Source organism: Triturus cristatus, chromosome 3_2 (assembly GCF_964204655.1).
Source record: "Triturus cristatus chromosome 3_2, aTriCri1.1, whole genome shotgun sequence".
Lineage (NCBI taxonomy): Eukaryota > Metazoa > Chordata > Amphibia > Caudata > Salamandridae > Triturus > Triturus cristatus.
Genome location: NC_140584.1, coordinates 1,169,196,314 through 1,169,216,794, shown reverse-complemented (window position 1 = coordinate 1,169,216,794; position 20,481 = coordinate 1,169,196,314). Strand labels below are relative to the sequence as shown.

General features: G+C 42.8%; 1 protein-coding gene and 1 long non-coding RNA gene across 6 annotated transcripts in view; one reads left to right on the top strand and one right to left on the bottom strand.

Annotated features, from left to right (window-relative positions):
* LOC146859370 (sterol 26-hydroxylase, mitochondrial-like) overlaps nucleotides 1-6,249 on the top strand; it is a 139,929-nt gene extending 133,680 nt beyond the window's left edge. For all 3 annotated transcript variants that reach the window (XM_085650049.1, XM_085650051.1, XM_085650050.1), the window contains exon 10: nucleotides 22-6,249. In XM_085650049.1, coding sequence (XP_085506175.1) covers nucleotides 22-141 — 120 coding nt within the window. In that variant the 3' untranslated portion in view covers nucleotides 142-6,249. The remainder of the gene's footprint in view (nucleotides 1-21) is intronic.
* Nucleotides 1-20,481, bottom strand: part of LOC146859369 (uncharacterized) — a 245,347-nt gene that overhangs the window by 125,917 nt on the left and 98,949 nt on the right. For 2 of the 3 annotated variants that reach the window (XR_014980097.1, XR_014980099.1), the window contains exon 3: nucleotides 13,077-13,267. The exons of the other annotated variant lie outside the window; for it this stretch is intronic. This is a non-coding gene — a long non-coding RNA (uncharacterized LOC146859369). The remainder of the gene's footprint in view (nucleotides 1-13,076; nucleotides 13,268-20,481) is intronic. 3 annotated transcript variants of the gene reach the window in all.

The window sequence follows — 20,481 nt, the reverse complement described above, 5'->3', positions numbered from 1 at the left end:
TTCCTTGTTGTTACATTGCAGATCATACAGCTGTTTAAAGTGGTGCCTGATCCGAGTCTGGGTGATGTCAAGTCTGTGGCGCGCATTGTTCTTGTGTCCGACAAACCCATCAACCTCCAGTTCATCGACAGACAGCGGTAATTAATGGTTTCTTTGGCTGGGCAGGGACTGTGAGCAATGAAGGTCTTCGCTTCGTCTGGCCATCGAATCAGCCTCAATTACAATGCCAGATGTTCCTCCACAGATGTTATTGTGGATCCTCAACAGAAAGGGAGATTCAAGGGACCCTGGATCTGCCGGAGCCCAGTCTGTCATCATGCTGCCAGTCTATTAGAGGGTATTCTTGTACTATGCTCCACAGAAGAGCCACGCTTCTAGCCACCAAGCAACTACAGCGGGACATGACCACGGATGGTTCAAAGAGTATGCGTAGTGGTGACCAGATGACTGTAAACAGCTTCTCTAGCCTGATATATTGTAAGAACATTTAACATTTAAACTGAAATGCCTCCTGGGAAGGCAGAGTCTTTGGAAATAGGCTTGGTGGGTGTGGGAGGGACATACTAGCACTCCCAATGTCAGCGGTTTCTGCAGGGCATGGATGAGGGTCAGAAGCTTCTAGCCAGACCCTTCTTTCTAGATGAGAAAAAAGGCCTTAGCATTGCAGGACTCAACAACGGTGATCACTGGTTTAGATTCTGAGGTTTAAAAAGCCACACTTCAAAACCCTATACTATATAGAAGGACTAAACAGAGGGACCGCTGCTCGCGATTGGGAGAGGCTATATATAGGAAGCATCACATCTGGATTATGGCGATAATTTCTTCACTGATTGCTGCAAAAAATAGGCCCACTTGGATTGCCGTTTCTCTGGCTGTGTACTGCATCATTCCCCAGCAAAGCCATCAACATTTCTTCAGTAGGTGTGGGAAGACACTATCAGCCCTACCTTATTGACGTTGGGCTATGGGTTATGGCCTGCAGGTCCATTAGGAGCAAAGTCTGCACTTCTAAATCAGAAGGTGCCTCGGTGGAAGCCATACTGAAAGGCTGGTGGGAACAGTGGTGTCAGAAGCTGAACCAGGCTACTTGGGCCATACAGATATGCCATGTGAATATGTAGAATTGGGAATACAAAATGTGTGCATTCATGCACTCAAACACACATTATGTTACTGGAAGATCCATTCTAACCACCCCTAGTGCTGAGAAGTCTTACGTTAATAAAGGAGAACCATTCACCTCCAAATTTTCTGTATGATTTAGACAGTAGTGGCTCCTGGAGGGAGTGCTGTGTGGCGGTGGGGCAGGGCAGGGGAGGGGCAAGGTGGGGGGTAGTAAACTCTGGCATACGGCCGAACTGAGGTAAGTACATAAATAAATAAATCAATAAAACTAATTACATTGCGCACGCTGCATCGCCAAATGGGAGTCTCCAGGTTCTTGGCTTTGCCGGACGTGTGACTACAAGTCACCGCCCCCCACTAGGACCTATGATGTAAGGTTATCCTACACTCTATATTAATTTGGCTTTCATATTTTCAGAAGGCTTTCCTACAATCGTAAGTTGAATCGTTGTGTCTCTACCACAGGTTAGGGTGCGCCTTAGTGTGCGCATACCGCCATGGTATCTGGTCCTGACGAAAGCCTCGCTAAGGGCGAAAGGAGGCTGAAACATGTTGACCTCACTTAATTTTTACACAAGGATGTAACTGGTCAATTTATCCAGTATCAAACATCCACCACACTGCTTTTAAACTGTGCCTGATCTTCCAAAAATAAAAAAAAATCTGGATAAGATCAAGGCATTTTTAATCTTTTTCACCTTCACCTTTCACACTCACAAACCCAAAAAACCCGCTCCGCTGTAATCAGGCATTGAAGCACACCAGGGAGGCACTCGGCCTCTCTGGTGGGAACCCAATGATGAAGCATGTCACCAACCAGGTTGGTGAGTGAGGGTTCTTCTAAAAAACAAGAGTGACCCCTCTTGCTGGCTCTTCATGAATTTGGGCCCCACTCTTCTGCTGTTTATTGGAAGACTTTCATAGAAAGGTTAAATATGGAGTCCCTAGGAATTTGGGAAAACTGGATATATTGGCTCGGATATTGCACCCCAATTCCAGTGTCCACACTTGGTGGTGAATAGTCTGTCAGTAATGACGGGCATTGGTGGACATTCCGCTGAGGTTTTCTCCACAGCGTGGTTCCCACTGCACCCTCTTTGCAACCTTTATCTGATCGGTTTCCTAACCTCTCCATGGCCACAGTGGTTATTCCGCCACACTGGCAGACAAAATCCATCTTCCAAACGGTTAATGAGGCCTTAGATCTGTGACCCCAAATTCAGGCAAATATAAACCAGTGCCTAGTAAATAATTGATTGATTTTCAGATTCAAGGTATCAGTAAGTTGTAACATTGAATTAAAATTGCAGAGAACGAGTCATCTGAAGGCAAAAGGAACATTTCAGTTCTGAGTAAGTGCACATTTTGGCATTTAAAGAGGGGAAATTCCACAAACGCCGTGCTTTTGGAGTCCCGAAAAGCTAAAATTGGGGTTTGTACCAAGTTTCTGTTATGTTGTAATGTTTACATCTTTAAACTTGAGAACTTCAAAAACATACACACAAAAATAAGCTAAATAATTTTTAACATATTAGGGTCAGCCACCCAGCCAAGTTCACGTTCTTGTCTGTTCACTTTTTGGCCCAGTAGTAGGTCTGTGGCTTGTGAAATGGCTGAAATGCACATTTCAGCAGCAAAAGCTTGAACTATGAAAGTGTGGATTGAGCACCGAAGTGTTCAATGCCAATGTGGGATTGTCAAAAGAAGTAGAGATTAGATGCTAAACAGCTGGAAGACATAATGGCATTGGGTAATGAGACTTCACTACGAAAGATGAATTTGGCTTCAATAGAGTTTTGGGCATGTAGAGAGAGAGACTCCAATCACCAAGGCCCTTGTTTTCTACAGACATTGATAACGTACAGACTGCTATAGAGTAATTGGTATGTGCTTAATTTGTAAAAAATTAAGTCCAGGTGCTCACATTTTTAAAGGAGGCCACGCCCATTTCCTGTGGCTCCACCCACTTCCTCTGGCTCCACCCACTAACTATAGTGGTGAGATATGAAAGAAGTGTGAGTGGGTGGTAGGAAAGGAAGCAGAATGGTAGTGGATGCTGTGATTGTTTGCTTGAGGGAGTTCATAATTTAGGGGTGCATAAGGGCAGTGGCATAGGTTGTTGAGAGTATTAGTGGGGCAGGAACTGTATTCATTGCATTTCTAAAAGCTAGCTGCATGCCTCTCCTAATAAATCAGTTTTTTTCTCTCGAATGGTTGTCCTGTTCCTTACTTTAACATCTTGCTGTCAGAGTCGGCATGTGCAAAGGCATCACGTGGGCAGTATTGCGATATTTTTATTTTATTTTTACTTCACTATTTATGACCACAACCTGCGCTAACAGTATGACATCTTAAAGCACAGTGCCGAGCACGATTGCTCAGCCTGCTCTGTAATGAGAATCTGTGCTCTCTCGGCTGGGGCTAGCACTGAATAATTCCTGTTTTTCCTCTCAGACGATAGCGGTTTGCCACAAAGGCATCACCACCACAACATGTGACATTCAGGCACAAAGCACAACGCATCTGTGATGATGTATGATATGAAGGATAGTGGAGCTCTGTCCTGCGGGACTGTTCCTTTACAGTGAAAGGCTGGGACCTGTAATGGGAGGGGCAGAACCCATGGCGGCAGCTTCACTCTATGGTCCTTTCTCAGCAGATCAAAGCAGTCCAATACCAGTAAGAAGTACAATTGTTGCTGCTCTGCGAACTGCACAGATTTCTTCTCCTTATGGAGTTGCTTTATTTTGTAATTCTATTTATATAGCACCTACTACCCCTGCAGAGGCACTGTAGAGATTTCCAGCTTGTAGCACGCTACTCCTGAACTCATGGTTACTGGTTAGTCCTGAGGTTATTGGGTTTAATCTTGCGCTCACAAGGTTACCATTCCATGCACTTACTTCAGTTTCTTACATATAAATTCACTAATAAATTCATGCAAATGATGGGTGGATTGGGCTAGAAGAGATCAAGTATTCTTAAATTGTATGCATGCGACTGACAGTTGACGTTATGATCTATGTAATGAGGTATTCGTACAAAAGTATAATAGAAAATAAGGCAAACGATTATGCAACTTCTTAAAGAAGATTATGATTGAGGAGAGTAGGTCATGCAAAGGAACATAGCTTCATTAATGAACAATCTCAAAATGAGGTGTGATAAATTTACACCGAGGAAGGGGCCCAGGCAGTTTCTGGCAGTGCTGTGTGGCTCACATTAAGGAGGGCATCAGGGTCGCGGCAAGCTGAAGCATTCAATTGAAATATTTTACACCCACGCAGTCACATGAGGCTCTTCACCGGGAGACTGGGACCTGTGTCAGAACTTAGTAAGCAGTGCGCAGCGCAACCAATAATGTATATATATTTCGTGCACAGTGTAGACCCGGCCCTGAAAAATAAGTGCCGGTGCTCCGCACTGGAAAGCACCGGCACAAATTAAGCGTCCTTCTAGAGTTTAAGTATACAGGGGTCTGTTAAGAATCTTTGAAACTACCTGCACATTAATGTTTTTAATGAATAACTTTAAAAAAACACAACTAGAGAATAGCTATGATTAGGTACTGTCCCTAAAAACCTCTGAAACCTCTGAAATTCCCCAGTTATGGTTGGCTCTGTAAGCCATAACTCGTACAACCGTCATGCAAACCATAACTTGTTCAGTAAAATCTATACTCATATGCTAATGAACTCCCCCACAATCTGACAGATGACATGACAAATTATGCTACTGATGACATGACATACCACCTAACTATTATCATTATTAATTATACATAAAGGGCTATAGTATGATTAATTTCTCTAGGTCTGTGTTGTTATTTAATGAACTTATGCTGTCAGTTGTTGCTTATTGGTCTAAACATTGTGAGTTCACAAGTATTGCATTTGATATGAGGGTAATGTCAGGCCAGACAAAGACTCACTCATGGTTGAAACATGTCAACTCTCAACGTTAACCTTGGGTACAAGGACTGGTTGTTTGCTATATCTGAATGGAATGTTTTTCGTACATTCCTGGAGTTCTATCTTTTCCTTTTGATGCATCCCAAATGTAATGTTCATGCCTTCTCCAAATTTCTACTAATAAGTAGCAGGACCTAACAATAAAACATCATTAAATAACACAAATCAGAAGAAAGAAAGGATATTGTATCCATAGTTGTGTCATTGATAATGTCAATCGTACGCAAATATGTAATATCGCCAATTATGTCATCACTGTCTGTTGTGATATCGGGTATCATATCCTGGGCGAGGTCATGAGCATTGAATTTGGGGTGTACCTTATGCTTTACTCAGATATGGCGCAAGTTTTCAGGGGTCTTTCAATTTTATTAGTACCTGTAACTTTACTTAAACTGTGTTTTTGAGTCATTTTGTAAGTGTTTTTAATCATCTATTAATATTTTAGGAGCAGAAGAAATCATAACTTGCCATTAACAATATTTCTTCATATGTATTTGCTTAAAAAATATATGGCATCTAACCAGGATGGAACATGTTAGTTACATGCAATTGAATAGAACCATATTGAAGACTATTAGCAGGATTGTTTCCCTGTGTAAAGTCCTTGTAACATAACATTTGTGAGCCAATATGCAGTGTTTTCTCGAGTCAGTTTTGCCGAACTGTGATAAGAATCTGGACTTAAGTATTAAACGTATAAAAAGTTTTTTTAAATTAATACAGTTCCCACTTGTCCAACATGCAAGAGAAACCGGCCACTACCTGTTAATAGCCACACCGCAGACCAGAGTGCATTCATTCACGTACATGTTGGGTTACCTCACTGATTAAATTACTCATTATTCAAGGACGGAACCAATCTGTCCTTCGGATGCTGACTCACTCTCACTGGAACAAGACTATGGATCAAGTTATTACAGTAATATCAACTGTTACATACACATCCTTGTCAAGAATTTGCAAAGAAAGATTTGTGCTTTGAAAATGTTCCATGCAGCAGGTGTTGGATGGCTGTCCTAATGTACAAGAATAAGGCTGTCTTTGAGATAAATACAACCAACTGTCTATATGTACAATATTTTCTTGCAAACTACTTATTTTTAAACATATCTATAAATTGCCCTTGCAAGGACAGTTAACACACAAATCTAGAGTTGGCCTTTCATTATTTGTGTATACTAAGGTTAATGGTTGATTTACAACTGTTCGAAACAACACCATCGCAAGCTAGTTGTTACATGATTACAGCCCTTCTCTATAGTGTTGGTTTACCTGTAGTAGCTGTGTAACAATCAATCTGATTACTTCTTCTGTATTAGCTGTGTATTAATAATCACTTTATGACCCTTCAGTGTTAGCTCTGTATCAGTAATCACTTTATGATTTACTTCTGTGATATCTGTGTATAAATCACGCTCTGTGAGCTGTGTATCAATATTCACTCTATGATTATCCCTGTGATAGCTGTGTATCAATAATCACTCTATGATTATCCCTGTGATAGCTGTGTATCAATATTCACTCTATGATTATCCCTGTGATAGCTGTGTATCAATAATCACTCTATGATTATCCCTGTGATAGCTGTGTATCCTCCCTGTGATAGCTGTGTATCAATTATCACACTATGATTACCTCTGTGATAGCTGTGTATCAATAATCATTCTATGATTACTTCTGTGATTACTGTGTATCAGTGATCACTCTTTGATTACTTCTTTGATTATTGTGGATCAAAAATCACTCTACGATTACTTCTGTGATAGCCTGCGCTGAGAGTTCACTATGCACTAACCCTTTAGGAGCTGCTGCTGTCCCTACTGCTGCTGACCCAGAGGTCAGGCATATGAGGTCAGGAGTACGAGGCCCTCCTCCACTCACAGGCCCATGGACCCTTCACCTGCCGGAACTGCAACCACACCTTCATACATGCCAGCCCCTCTTGCTGACCATCAGCGCACCGGACCAGATCGACTGCATCCTCCTCAATGTGCGATCCCTCCACAAACATGCCATGGATATCTGGGACCTCCTCGATGAAACCTCTCCCGACATTGCTTTCTTCATAGAAACCTGGAAAAAAACCCTGCTCTGGGCCGTACATCGCCATTGCCATTCCGACAGCTACAAAATCGCCCTGACCTTGTGGGTGCTGTCAATGACTCCTCCTGGGCAAACAACCTCCAACTAACCACGCACTCTAACGACCATGGGACACCTCCATTTTCAGATCCAGAACAGCCCTAATACCTCCCTCTACGGCACCCTCGTCTACACACCCACCGACCACCCTTCACAGACCCCATCGTAGACCTCTTTGCACCCCAAGCTCTTGCATTCTCCGACTTCATCCTACTCAGAGTCCTCAACTTCCACATAGACAACCTCAATGACAAGAACACCTCCTCCCTACTTGAGAACCTCGCCAACATCAGACTCAAGCAGCTAGTCACTGCACCAACCCACACAGCCGGACACGCTTGACCCCATTTTCTCTGCCAGCAGGAACATCAGGTACAGCCACACCACCAAACTCTCCTGGACCGACCACCACGGGATGCATCTCGCCTTTGCCATGCCCACCACACGCCACCACCCTACCAAGGCAACCACAGCACAGGGACCGCACTCCTCACCGCCATCGATGACATTCGCTCCCTCGTCGACAGGGGTGAGGCTGTAGCCCTCATCCTACTGGACCTCTCGGCTGCCTTCGACACTGTTTCCCACCACACCCTAATCACGAGACTCCACGATGCCGGCATGCGCAACAAGGCACTGGACTGGATCCATTCCTTCCTCACTGGCCAGACTCAGCAAGTAAGAGTACCCCGTTCCTCTCGGAACCTAAAGAGGTCAGCTGCCGAGTGCCCCAGGGTTCTTTCCTGAGCCCCACCCTCTTAAACGTCTACATGGCTCCCCTCGCAGACATAGTCAGAAGCCACGGACTCAACATAGTTTCCTACACTGACGACTTCCAGCTGATCCTCTCCCTCACCAACAAACCCACAACCACCAAAACCAACTTCCACAGCGCCACCTGGATGAAAGGCCACCCATTGGCAGTAAATCCCTGAACTGCAAAACAAAAACTGAAAGGCTACAACAAATGTCCCTACTGTAGCAATTCACTAATTAATCTATTTTTATTTTCTTTCAACTGTTTCCTCACTATACCTATGTGAGATACTATAATGCAAATTAGGAAGTGCCAGCATGTCTAATCTACTCTTCAAGCAGGTGGTCTACTGGTTGTTATGCCTGCAGTGAGTAGCCACTCACAGTAATCAGAGGGAGACCAAAACAAAAGTAGAAGCTGGGTCCCATCCACATTAAGTGCGACCAAAATTTGCCATCAAAGTCAAACCCATGTTTCCCGCACAATGCTAGCTGTTGTTAATGATGATATGGCTTATGTGTCATGGTGCTGATGGACAGCAGGAACCCTGTGATCACCTCATCATGCACTCCTCATTCATTCTGCCTTGCCCAAACATCAGTCTCTCATTCCTCATACCACAGTCCTCTCTCAAAGTTCAGACCTCATTCCTCCATCCTTGTCCCTCATTACTCAGTCCTCATCGCTTAAGCCTCATCACCTATTCTTCACATATCCCTCAGACTCCATCCTCACTTCTCATCCATCACTTTTTACCAATTTCTCATCCCTCACTTCTCATCCACTTCTCATTCCACACTTAATTCCGCTAGCTTCATCCCTCTTGACTCATCTCCACCCTCAATAATGGTCCCTCAATCTTCTCCGGTCACTCCTCACTCAACATCCATCATGCCTCCTCCTTGTTCCACATACCTCACCCCTCAATCCTTCTCACAATGAAGTTCAGTTCCATGAGACTATCTGTCATGTTTAGTGATATTATGGGGTAATACTCTTAGGAGATTTCCCAGCATGCAATGTGAGGTCAGGAAATCTTTGTCCTTATATGTGTATTTTTTAAACGTTGACTGTGTTTGAGATCCTCAGTTTAAGGGGCACCCCAAACAGTGGCAGTTGTACTCTACAGGGTACACTCTTTAAGTCACCAGGAACACAGGAGACTCGAAATATGACTCACTGCTCCACTAGTCCTAAGGGAGAGCTGCCCTCTAGAGTACTGGCACATTAGTCTTAGTTCTTGGAACTTAACTGGAGCCTAGTAATTTGTGTGCCATCCACCTCCTGTGACTCTTACTTCATTTGCGACTGAGAGCTAAAATCCATGGCTGGTTTGTGAAAAGACCAGAGATTCCAGGACCAGGACCCCCCGCTGCTTCCAGAGTGATTATAAACAGCAAAATAAGTGATCATGAACACCAGAGAGTGCACACTCAAAGAGTGATTGCCATTACTATTGGAGCCCCTATTTGTGGGTGTACTGTGTTAATAAAGAAACATCTCCCTTTGTGGAAAAGTCATCCTGAATTTCCAGCAGAATACATTTTATCTCCCACTTTTTCATCCTTTTTCTCCTTCAAGGGCAGTCAGGGTGAGTTCCACATGGTTTTCTTCCAGAATCCTTTTTTGGAGTGCAAGTAGCCTTTGCAAGGTATGCTGGGACCCAGACGAGGCTGCTCTGGCCATCAACACTCGTATTTGTTCAGAAAAGAAGCAAATCACTCCAACCTGAGTAGCAATGTTTTCAAATTTGGTAAAGTGTTTGACATGATTGGCAGTTGACATTGTTTCTTTCTGTAAATATAAAACCAAACTGCCCTGAAGCTAACATCTTCACAGCAGGTCACACTCTTCAACATGACCAGACCAGTCTTGACAGCTCGACAATGGAGATGCAAACTGCCCATTTCTTCAAAGCTTTAGTGAAGCCTGGAGCCCTTCTTGGTGCTTCTGGCCTCCCCTGTTACAGCCAGCCAGCCCAAGGAACCTACAGGAGCTGACTCGCAGCATACCTTGGACTCCACCCTACATTGGCCAATGTATGCAACCCACTGGTAGACATGTTATCAGCCCAAATGACCAAATACTTATAATGTTTTCTGCATATTCATTTTCCTCAATGTCTCGTGCAGAATGAGTGGATTATGTGCCATTGTCTGTTTTGCTCTTATTTACTGGATGTTACCCTCAGTTAGTGCTGAAATTAGGGCTTCGAAAAGTCACATCCATTGCTGAGAAGCAAAAATAGACCCAAAATACCACAAATGAGGAATAACACCAAAGTTATGCCCCTGAACACACTTGAAAAAAGGGAATGTGTAAAGGCCAGTATTACGTCAAAGATTTTCTGGAAGGATCTGACTAAGCCAGTCCCAATAACTGTAAAAAGGTTTTCTATGCCAGCAGTATTGGGTGCATTAAAAATCCAGTGCACTAGCTCACCAAAATATAATGGGAGATTAGTGTTTAACAAGAACTGTATTCCACTGGACGTCCTTGCAACCTGCAATTTAAAGATTTCTCGGGCAGATGTTAATGCTACATCTTTTTGAAACAATGGGCATTTGAGTTTTCTTAGCTTGTTAAAATCTGCCCTAAGTATAAATTGAAAGTCACAATGAGGCATCGAAACCCCCTTGTGTGGTAGGAAATAGCACGTTATTCCAACAGGTCACTATCTGGGAGACTGATAAAATATATTGAATCCTTCATGCGCCAACAGCCTTGGTCGAACATTACATAGCTTCCATTTGACAGGACAGTGATGCGGGTGAGAATTGAACAGGCTGGTATTCCTTTTTAGAAAAGCCAAATTTGCCACCGAAGCATTACATATGCCATGAATGGTAACATGTTTACAGACGAGTGGGCGACAAACAGGAGTGTTGCATTCCTTTCCAGTAAGCAGAAACCTCTTTACTGGTTCTTTCACAACAATAAGAGAATGGGAGTGACCACAATTCATGAATGAAGCTGCCTTCTAGGGGGTTCATGCCTACCAACTGGGAAATGTTTCATGCAAGCTGTGAACTGAAATGTTGAAATTAGCAAAAATATTATGCCATATATTAACCAGGGAGCAGAGGGAGTCTCTGCTATTTTAAATGAAAGCTGTTCTAACTTCTTGAAATGTTACATTGTGTATGTGGCATCGTTCTTGGTGATGAGTTGTTGTTAACATGTCAAGTTGAAAGGCAAGAATAGCTATGCTAAATTAAAGTAACAGCCACTTCTGAGGACCTGAAGTGTCCAACTAAACCACATGATAAATCTAAGCTGACTTTGCCCATGGTACAACGAAGACATTCCACTTTGCATAATATCAATAACAGATGACACAATATTATTCAGATTGTAAACGTATTAATACTATTATTAACAATAGCATGCAAATTATCTTGATCAATTTGTCTTAATCATGCAGCAGCTTCTATTTGTGATAGTGTCCAAATTTCATTATATGTGGCATAAATAAATCTTTTTGAACGTGGAGACTTGGGACCCAATATGAAATCAGCCGGGTCTATGTCTTCTGACAGGAGAGAAAGATATTGTTTTACTGGAGACAGTGTGGAATGTACCAACCATTGCTGACGCCATTTCCCTACCGAAAAGGTAGTGACAAGACCTGGGTGTTAAGCGTGGGAATAACGAGGGTCGGCTCTGCTTGCCTTAAATCACTGTGTGGAATTCAAGAAATGAGCATAGTAGACATTTGTGTCCACTGGCCACATTAACAACCCATCAGGACCTTAAAAAGTGGAGTAAAATGTACCATTCTGCATCATACTATTGAGTTGTTCTTCAGTTTAATTAGTGCGATGTTGGCAAATGACAAATTGTGCAATGGAAGGAATGTTTGGTGCATTCATGTCTATAATTTTAGCTAATCATAGACACATAGTCTGCTGAACTGTATCATTCAAAAAACTCATGTGTTTTTGAATTAAGCAAGTTTGAAATAAGGTGTCCGTATCCTGATTTTACCAAGGTTTGGCAACCTAAATTGATTTCATGTCAATGGTATCATTCCAATAATCGTAGCCTTCTACAGCTAATTGAGTGGCAAACAAATCTGGATATATCAGCTTGGTTTGTTTAAGCATATACTTTTTTGGTGGTGTAGGGACATGTTTAAATTAAAACGATTTGGGTCTAATGTGTCATATCCTGAAAAATATGTAAATGTATCCTTAAATGTTTTTGAGCTCCCTTCTGGGGGAGTCGGACAATGTTCCCATTGTGTATAACTAAAAAGTGTGCGCTGAACACTAGCTTGATGTAAATAGTGATGTCCATAATGATGGTAACAGAAAATGTCACCATAATTAGCAGAATTAAGATAAAGATCCTCTGAGTAAAAAACAGTGTAGTATTCCAGCTCTGTGAGCATAACGTTTACTGTCTCAACATCCCAATCATCAGAATGTAACCCAGGTACAAATACATCCCACATAGAAACCCTAAAAACATAAGGTATTTATAGTATTTCTGTTGGGCCAACTATATCATGAGGTACTTTTTCACAAACAATTCCATCAGTTACTGAAACAGCTGAAATATTCACATTAGATGTGAAGGACATCTAACATGGTTTTCAATTGGAATTCCATAGAGCATATTATCAAGCCCATTATCGCCGTTTTAGCGGCAGTTTTCTGTCGCTAAAGCGGCGATAATTTTATCGCCTGGCTTGTTAATATGCCCCTAGAAGTTCCACTAAGAGTGGTTCAGAATGAACGACATCAGATGCAGTAGACGCAGTAGTAAGTACAGTTCTCACTTCAGTCATATGGCTGGTATTTGAAGTGGAATTAGGAATTAACTGAAGTTCATTCTCTGCTGCCTCTCCCCCCTCCCTCGCATCCCCCAAGCTAGGGAGAAACAGCTTTGGTGGTGCTCACAAGCAGGAAAGAAATTTCCTGTATGGTAATGAGAAGAGTTAAGGAACTACCAACGACTCCCCATGGCCTACTGTTTAGAATCTGCCACATGATGTAACTTGATGTGATCAATGGAGGCCAAAAGATTGCTTTTAGAACCAGCAAGCAATGGCAGAATTTTTGTTCTTGTACCTTTGGATGCTAAAGAATGGTACCGGTGCACAGTATGAAAGGCCGAATTCCTTCTTCACCTCAATCCTTTCTCAAACGAGAGCCCCAGGTTTTGGAATCCAGCCCGAAGGTTCTGGCTTCTCCTTGATTCCCGCAGCAGCAGACATCTTCAACTGCCCGTTGGATTGGCTGCCACAGACGTTTGGTAAATCCTGTAAGATAGCACAATGATCATTTACGTCTAAGGGTGTGGCTGCTACAACAATTTATTGACTTTCAAGGTTTGGAATGTACATTTTGATGCCAAAGAGGACCTCATATGGGGTCCGGCCACTCCGAGATCTTTAGGTATATTATTAAGTGGATCTTTGCCCCGCTATATTGGTGGTGGCTCCAACTACACCCTGTACCTAATACTCTAGCAGTTAAGGATTGCTTTAAGTCCCATTTCATCTTTACCCCAACAGAATGACCCTCTGGCCGACATGGAGAAGAATAATGAACTCTACACCCAGGGAAGCTATAGGATCCTGATAGACTTTTGAAGTGAGAGCAGGGCCCTGGTCCGAGTTGACTGTACAGCATGCATGTGATCTGACCAAGACTTGCAGATCCTTAATAACAGTGCAAGCATCAACTGCATTTAAACGCTCCATCCTAAACAGAAGGACCACAATGGTCCAAATAAATTCAGCCTAAAGGTTTGTTGGAAATCAACATGTGTCTGCGGTGGGCGAGCCATGGTAGAAGCTTTAATTTGTTAACAAATGTCACAACAAAGGACAGATTTTTTGACCTGCTGCTATAAGCCATGCTACCAATAATGTTGCTGTAGCAACAAAATTGTGGCTGCCACACCTGCATCTGCAGAAGCTACACCTTCATGCGCAGCTATCACTAAAGCTAGTCTGCTGTCTTGGTTAGGAATCAGACTATCACCAACCCCAGGAATTGTCTAACGAAAGGTTGTTCACTTAAAAGATATTTAACTGGAAAGCCCCTAGGTAAAGGAGTGTGTCTTGGTTAGCATGAATGGCAGCCAGTATGTGGTCATCTATTCTCGTTTGAGAACGAGTAATTGCAGCAACTGTTGCAATTGCAAATGCTGATTTGGCCGCTTCATCTGCCAAAGAATTCCCTTCAACATGTGCTCCTACACGTTGATGACTCAGTGTATGTATAATATGAGTTGTGGCCCCCAAAGCAATTTACGATTTATTGTGTTGCCTTTAGAATCTTTGAATTTATTTTGCCACCAATAATGTAAATTGTCATTAAAAGACTGAACACAGTAATACGAATCACACACTATCAGTGTGGGGAATTAGGGATCGGTATGTTCCAGTGCAAGAAGCAATGCTTTAAGTTCAGTTAACTGCACGGTGCAGTCCCCTAAGGACTGTGGGCAAGTTTTTTGTGGATGGAATTTTCCGTTGGTGCTTGGTGCTGGGCTAAACCATCAGTATAAAATATAAATTTATACTGCTCAAGTGGCAAAACATTGCCAGACATGGGATAGACATGCTCATATGGAAGAAATTCTTGTGTCCGTATAGGCGGGTCAAAGACAAAGTCTACATCCATAGCTGTTAATGATGTTGCCAATTGAATCCATCTAAGATGGAGGGCTTTTGCATATGGAATGCTAGCTTTTGTGACAGCCTCTAAGGCTGGAACGGGAGTAATGACAATAATGCTTTTTGCCTGTGCAAGTGGCCGCTCCTTAAGAATGCCCATCTGCACAGCTGCCAGTATTTTTTTAGTGGATGCAATTTATATGCAATCGGTACTGTCTCACTTTCGTTAAAGGTGACATAGGTGAAGCCAACAGCACCCGCAATTATATGGATGACTATGTTTGTTGCATTTACACGTGTACATAAGTGGCGTGTTGCCAGTAAATCCGTTTGTAAAGAATTGAGTGTGTCTGTTGTCGTACTTTAATATTCGGGACCGCGTAGGGGACAGGGCCCTACCCCTGTCTATCTTGGTATTAGCAAACCGCAAATGGTTAATGCGGTATGTACGAGTGCTTTATATATCGTTCTAGCTATGAATGCACTGTGTACACGCTATTCTGCTTCACTACGCGGGTTCCATTTTGGAAGCAGTGGCCATCTTGTCATTGCCCTCACTTGCTATAATGGAGTAAATACGGGCCTCACAGTACATGGGCTTCTCTTCTGACTTCTCTGTGACCTGGGCAGCTGGCTCTGCTGCCCCAGGTCAAACTGGTCTCACGAGCTCCCCTTCCTCCGTCCACCTGTGATTAGCATCAGGGCTTGACCCATCATAAAACCCTTTCATTCTACACAACCCTCCGGCTAATCTCTTTCACACCTGCTTGTTCCTGCTTTATGACTTGTTTCCCAAAACAGGAGATGCTCATGTTTATTGGGGGGTCTATTGACATCCGATGTGGGATCTGAACCTTACTGTGTAAATCATTGTGGGCTGGCCGAACTGGAATGTGGGATGGTCATCATGACTCTGCTTTTTCGTTTGTAATGTATACTTGTAATGGCCATATCATAAACCTAGGAATGTATGCTTGAGGCAAGAAAAAGGGTATTTAAGATGAAGTCCGTTCCTAAGATTTTCAGCAGTCTCCTGAGAACATACACGCTGTTGTACTTCTAGGATACCTGTAATTGGTCTGCAGCCAATAAACGATCTTTGACTTCACCCAGAAGACACTGTGTTTCTGTAGGTCTGGAACAGGGTGAACCCAGAAGTCATAGGGTGTGTGTCCCTGCACCGCTGGGTCTAAAATACCCAGTACTTCACTGTACGTTCCAATGTGAACCAGAGAAATCAGGACTAATTCATTCATAAAATGATTTAATGCATTGTGCATAAACAGGTATGTATGTTCTGCCAAAAATAAAGTAATCCTAACAAGGATTGCAGTTTCTTAAGTGTATTCGGAGGTTGCAGGAGAGCACACTTCTCCAAGAAGTGTGATGCAGGCTCTTTCCATCACTCATAAGTTTGTACCCTAAAAATAGGACATTGAGAAATGTTTTATTAGGCAAATGGGAAAAGCGACGCCGAAAAATAAACGCCAAGAAGGCAGTCCAGTCCTTGCTTTCAGGTGCTAGATTGTGGCAGAAAAAAACATTGGAGATATCCAAGGTTGTGTTGTATTGTTTACAAACTATATCATTTATAAGTGCTACACTGTACGTATTTTGTATTGCAAAAGTGCTTGTATGACTCTTTAAATGTATGTAGTGAAAGACAATGTGATATGAATGATCCAGTTTCAAGACAGGAGAAAGGGGATTATGTATTTGAGAGACACAGTTAAATTACTCCCTGGTACTCCAGTTAGGAGAGTATTTCTCTAACAGGTGCTTTAGCATCCCCATTTTATTGTTGCACTTGTGGGCTGGACCTTATGGGTATTATATGAGAAGGAGAGTCTGTATCCCAGCTGACATGATTGTGAAATAAAGCTGGGGCTTGTGCTAGAGCCCATCTTATGGCATAGGTTTGTTGGCGCCCTCCGGGGCAAGTGCAGAAAATGAAGGAAGAATTACATCTTCACCTTGTGGGGATATTTGGACAATCAATCGACCTCCGCTAAAAGGATACTGCATAATAATGTTACATTTTCCCAGAAAATCATTCTAATTGTGTGCTTTATGTCACCCTCAATTTGTATATTATAATTATACAATCCGTCTGGAGGGGCTACTCGCCTATCTGGGGTTTCCACCGTAATGAAGTTATCAGTTGCTCTTGCTGCCAGAAACTCCTGGAGATTCCTATGCACTATATTGACCTCTGCTGTGCTGTCGAGGAGAGTCACCGCCCAACTCCTGTTCAGGAGGAGAGTTCTCAGTGTTTATGGCATTTTTGTGGTTCTAGCCGCAACTTTCTTTTTCTGAAATTGGGGCGGTTTTTCCTCCTTTTTTGTCTTTACGTCAGACGAGCGTTGTGATTCCCTCTTTGGTTTTACATACTCTTTCTGTCTGCAATCTGAATGCCCTCCTCTATTGTACTGCTTATCAGACAAGTCCCAAAAAGAAATGAGGAGAATGAGTATCAGAAATCTGACACCTATCTGATGCCTTTGTGTGAAATCATGCAAATCATCGCTCCTCTCACAGCGCCCCAGGTGCGGAGAACCTCCTTGAGATTATGGGGCATATCAACAAGCAGGCGATAAAAAATGATCGCCGCTTTTGCGGCCGTTTTCGGCCTAAAAGCGGCGATAATTGTATCGGCTAATCAGCAAGGTCACGCTAACGTGTGAAACCTTGCTTTAGCGTCAGGATTCCTAACGCCCAGCTTTGCATCTCTAATGAGATGCAAAGTGAGTGTTCCTGACCTGGCATGACAGGAGAAATGTCGCTAAGCGACATTTCTCCTATCAGCAAGCCTAACGCTATGAAGCATAGCGTCAGGAAAAGTAGCGATAACCCCTGTTATCGCTACTTTCCTTCCACCTGCTTCAGGACTGACTTAGCCATGATATCCTATGGAAGGTGGATATCATGGCTAAGTTTGTAAGTCCCTATCAACTAGCTAACGTGAGATTATCGCTGGATTTCCAGCGATAATCTCATGTTAGCCAGTTAGCGCTAGGATTTTTATCGCTGATGTGATAAGCGTTGCTAATAGCACGCTATCTCAGCGATAATAATCGGCGCTAGCCAGCGATAATTATCCGAGCGCAAAGTGCGCTCAGCGATAATTATCGCCGGTTGTTGTTGATATGCCCCTTAGAGTTGGCTTGGATTAATCCCATTTTCTTTTTTTTTTTTTTTAACAAACTCCGGGTACTGCTTGGCAGGGTCCTAGTCCGAACTAGGCTTGTGGTTTAGTAGAACTGATTCCCAAATTATTGTGACCCAAAGAAGCATGGACATTAGCAATAATTCTAGGTAGCCCACGTTTCTGGTTGAACGGTGCAACCTGCTTGAGTCACTGGCGGATAGCCAATGATACAGCTTTGCCTTTAATGTTGGACAGTCATTGGGGACACCAAGGAAAAGTTTCCCATAAGTTTCATCCCCAAATCCTGAGAAGCAGCTGCCATGTGTTTGTTCTGTATTTGTTTCAATACCTCCTGCAAGATTGACCATGTGATATAGTTTAGACTGCTGCAAAGACTGTGCCCTAGGTGTTACAGTCACCTATTCCAGGAACCATTCCATGGGGCAAGCACATAGTCAATATTCTGTGTTTGTCTTGTGTTCCTGTAAGAAGAAACACAGCATTGATTTGATCGATTTTTTGGGGGGGCTCCTGTTTTGAATGTGGCTTCTCACCAATAAGCCACACCCAATCCCTGCACTCCCACCTGGGAGGCAAATATACCACTGCACCTTTGAATAATATACACTTTTGAGCATGTCTTACCACCCCTGGCACAAAACAAACAGCACCTTTTGAAAAGGGGTTTTATTTAGCAAAATGCAAAGACTCTATCACTTTTAGAATAAGGCTTAGGGTTTATTAAATAATACTCTCTAAACAAAGGCTGTCTCAGATACCAAATGCATAAGATTCAAATATATGTAGCAAACTTATAATCTAAAGGCATGAATCAATAACTGAGCAAACTATAATACTGATTAATAAACAAGCAATAACTGATATAAGATAAGATACACTGGACGTCCTGCAAGAGATCAGAAAGATATGTATATATATATATATATGTACACAGTAGAGGATCACTCTGGATGTGCACCTCAAAGAAAACACCTCAAACGATCACAGCCACTAGCTCACATCACAGTGGCAATAACTACAAAACTCAATACATCACCTGATGCATACACTGCCCATTTCTGGCCGGGGGAAGTCTTCACACAGCCGGGATCAGAGCTCAGCAATCAGGGTTCAATCTGAGATAGACACATCTGCCCTTCGAGACGGACCATGTACATTCCTCTGATAAGAACCAGTATTCTCTAGTCAGTAAAGTGTGAAAACAGGAGGAAGAGCAGAACATGCCCTCCCCACTTTGCAGCTACGTGCAAGTACAAAAAAAAGCTTCAGTCATGAAAATGGAGTTAGTTAGGCCATGCACACAAGGCCTAAAGCAAGATGGAATTGAAAAGCAAGATGACATGAAAGCATGTCAAAGCTAATAGTAAGAACTTATAATTCTCACCAATGCACAATACAATACACATTCCTGCACAACTGCACACCTTCAAATGCACATCCCACACGCTCTTGGCAAGACTGTTCCAATCCGTAACAGCTCCCACTGAAAGACAGCCAGATTACAGGACAGAAGAGAAGCAGGCATATGCAGGACCATCCTACATTAAGGCTAGGGTAAAATAACACACTAAAATCAATTAAAATGGTGGTAGTTGGAGGTCATCATAGGGTGCCAGACTACAAAAGTGACTCTTTCACTACAGCTCCAAAATGGTATATCCACATGATTTGTGGGATTTTCTTGGAATGTATGTCCATTATAATGCAAAGAGAGGGACAAGGCAGATGGGCTTCTTTAATGAGGTCCAGTGTACAAGCCCCAATAATCAAGAACAAAAAAGGGTACAAAGTTCCTCTAGTGCATAGAAGAGTTAGTTCAGGAAGTGAATGCCATCAGAACGGCCTAGTGGTAACTTGGGAAATTCCCTTGGTTTGAACTAGAGCTCTCACACACCCAGCAAGCTGGGTGTCATGCTTCATCATATGAGCTCTGCCCCTCGTCAAGGCGGCGCTGCAATCCTTGACGGGCACCCGAACCGGGGCTCTTTATCGGGGATCTTCTGTTCCTGCCGGTTGGTGCATGGGGGTAAGGGGGCCTGAAATGTGTAGATGTGTGAAGTAGTGAGGTTAAAAAGGGTCAGTTAGTCCTTGTCAATAATTTATTCGGAAGGTAAACTACCCGGTTAAAATTGGTGTAGAGTGGCTGATGTACTAGAGAAGGTGTCTAATCATGAAGCTCTACTCTATAGATCGACATGTTTCGTGCCTCGTGTGTCAGGAGGATCTAGGCACTTCTTCAGGATCATAAGCAACTATCTACACTACGTGGAGAGGTGTGTGCTACCTACCACGTCTTCAGGTGCATTGCCTGCGGACACGGGTGAGAAAAAATATAATTCCAGATGACACTCTGAACAATACTCTTCTAATTAGCAACAAGGATTATCACCAAGTTAAAAACCACAGAATTAAGGTTTGAATATATGAGCATATAACAACTGCTTAATCATTATAGCATATGGTGTATATTGACACCCAGTGTATAGTTCAAAGGAAGAGCGTGCAGTAAAAACATTTTGGTTTAAAAATTTTTTTTGTGAAGAATAATAAAATAAAATACTCATGGACAAGGGATTGTAGCTGCGGACTCACCTAGTGGGTTGCTAGAAATTGCTAGCAACAGTCCTGGCGGTGACTAGAGGACACCGGTTGGGTCCTGTAGGAATGAACAGCGTCAAAA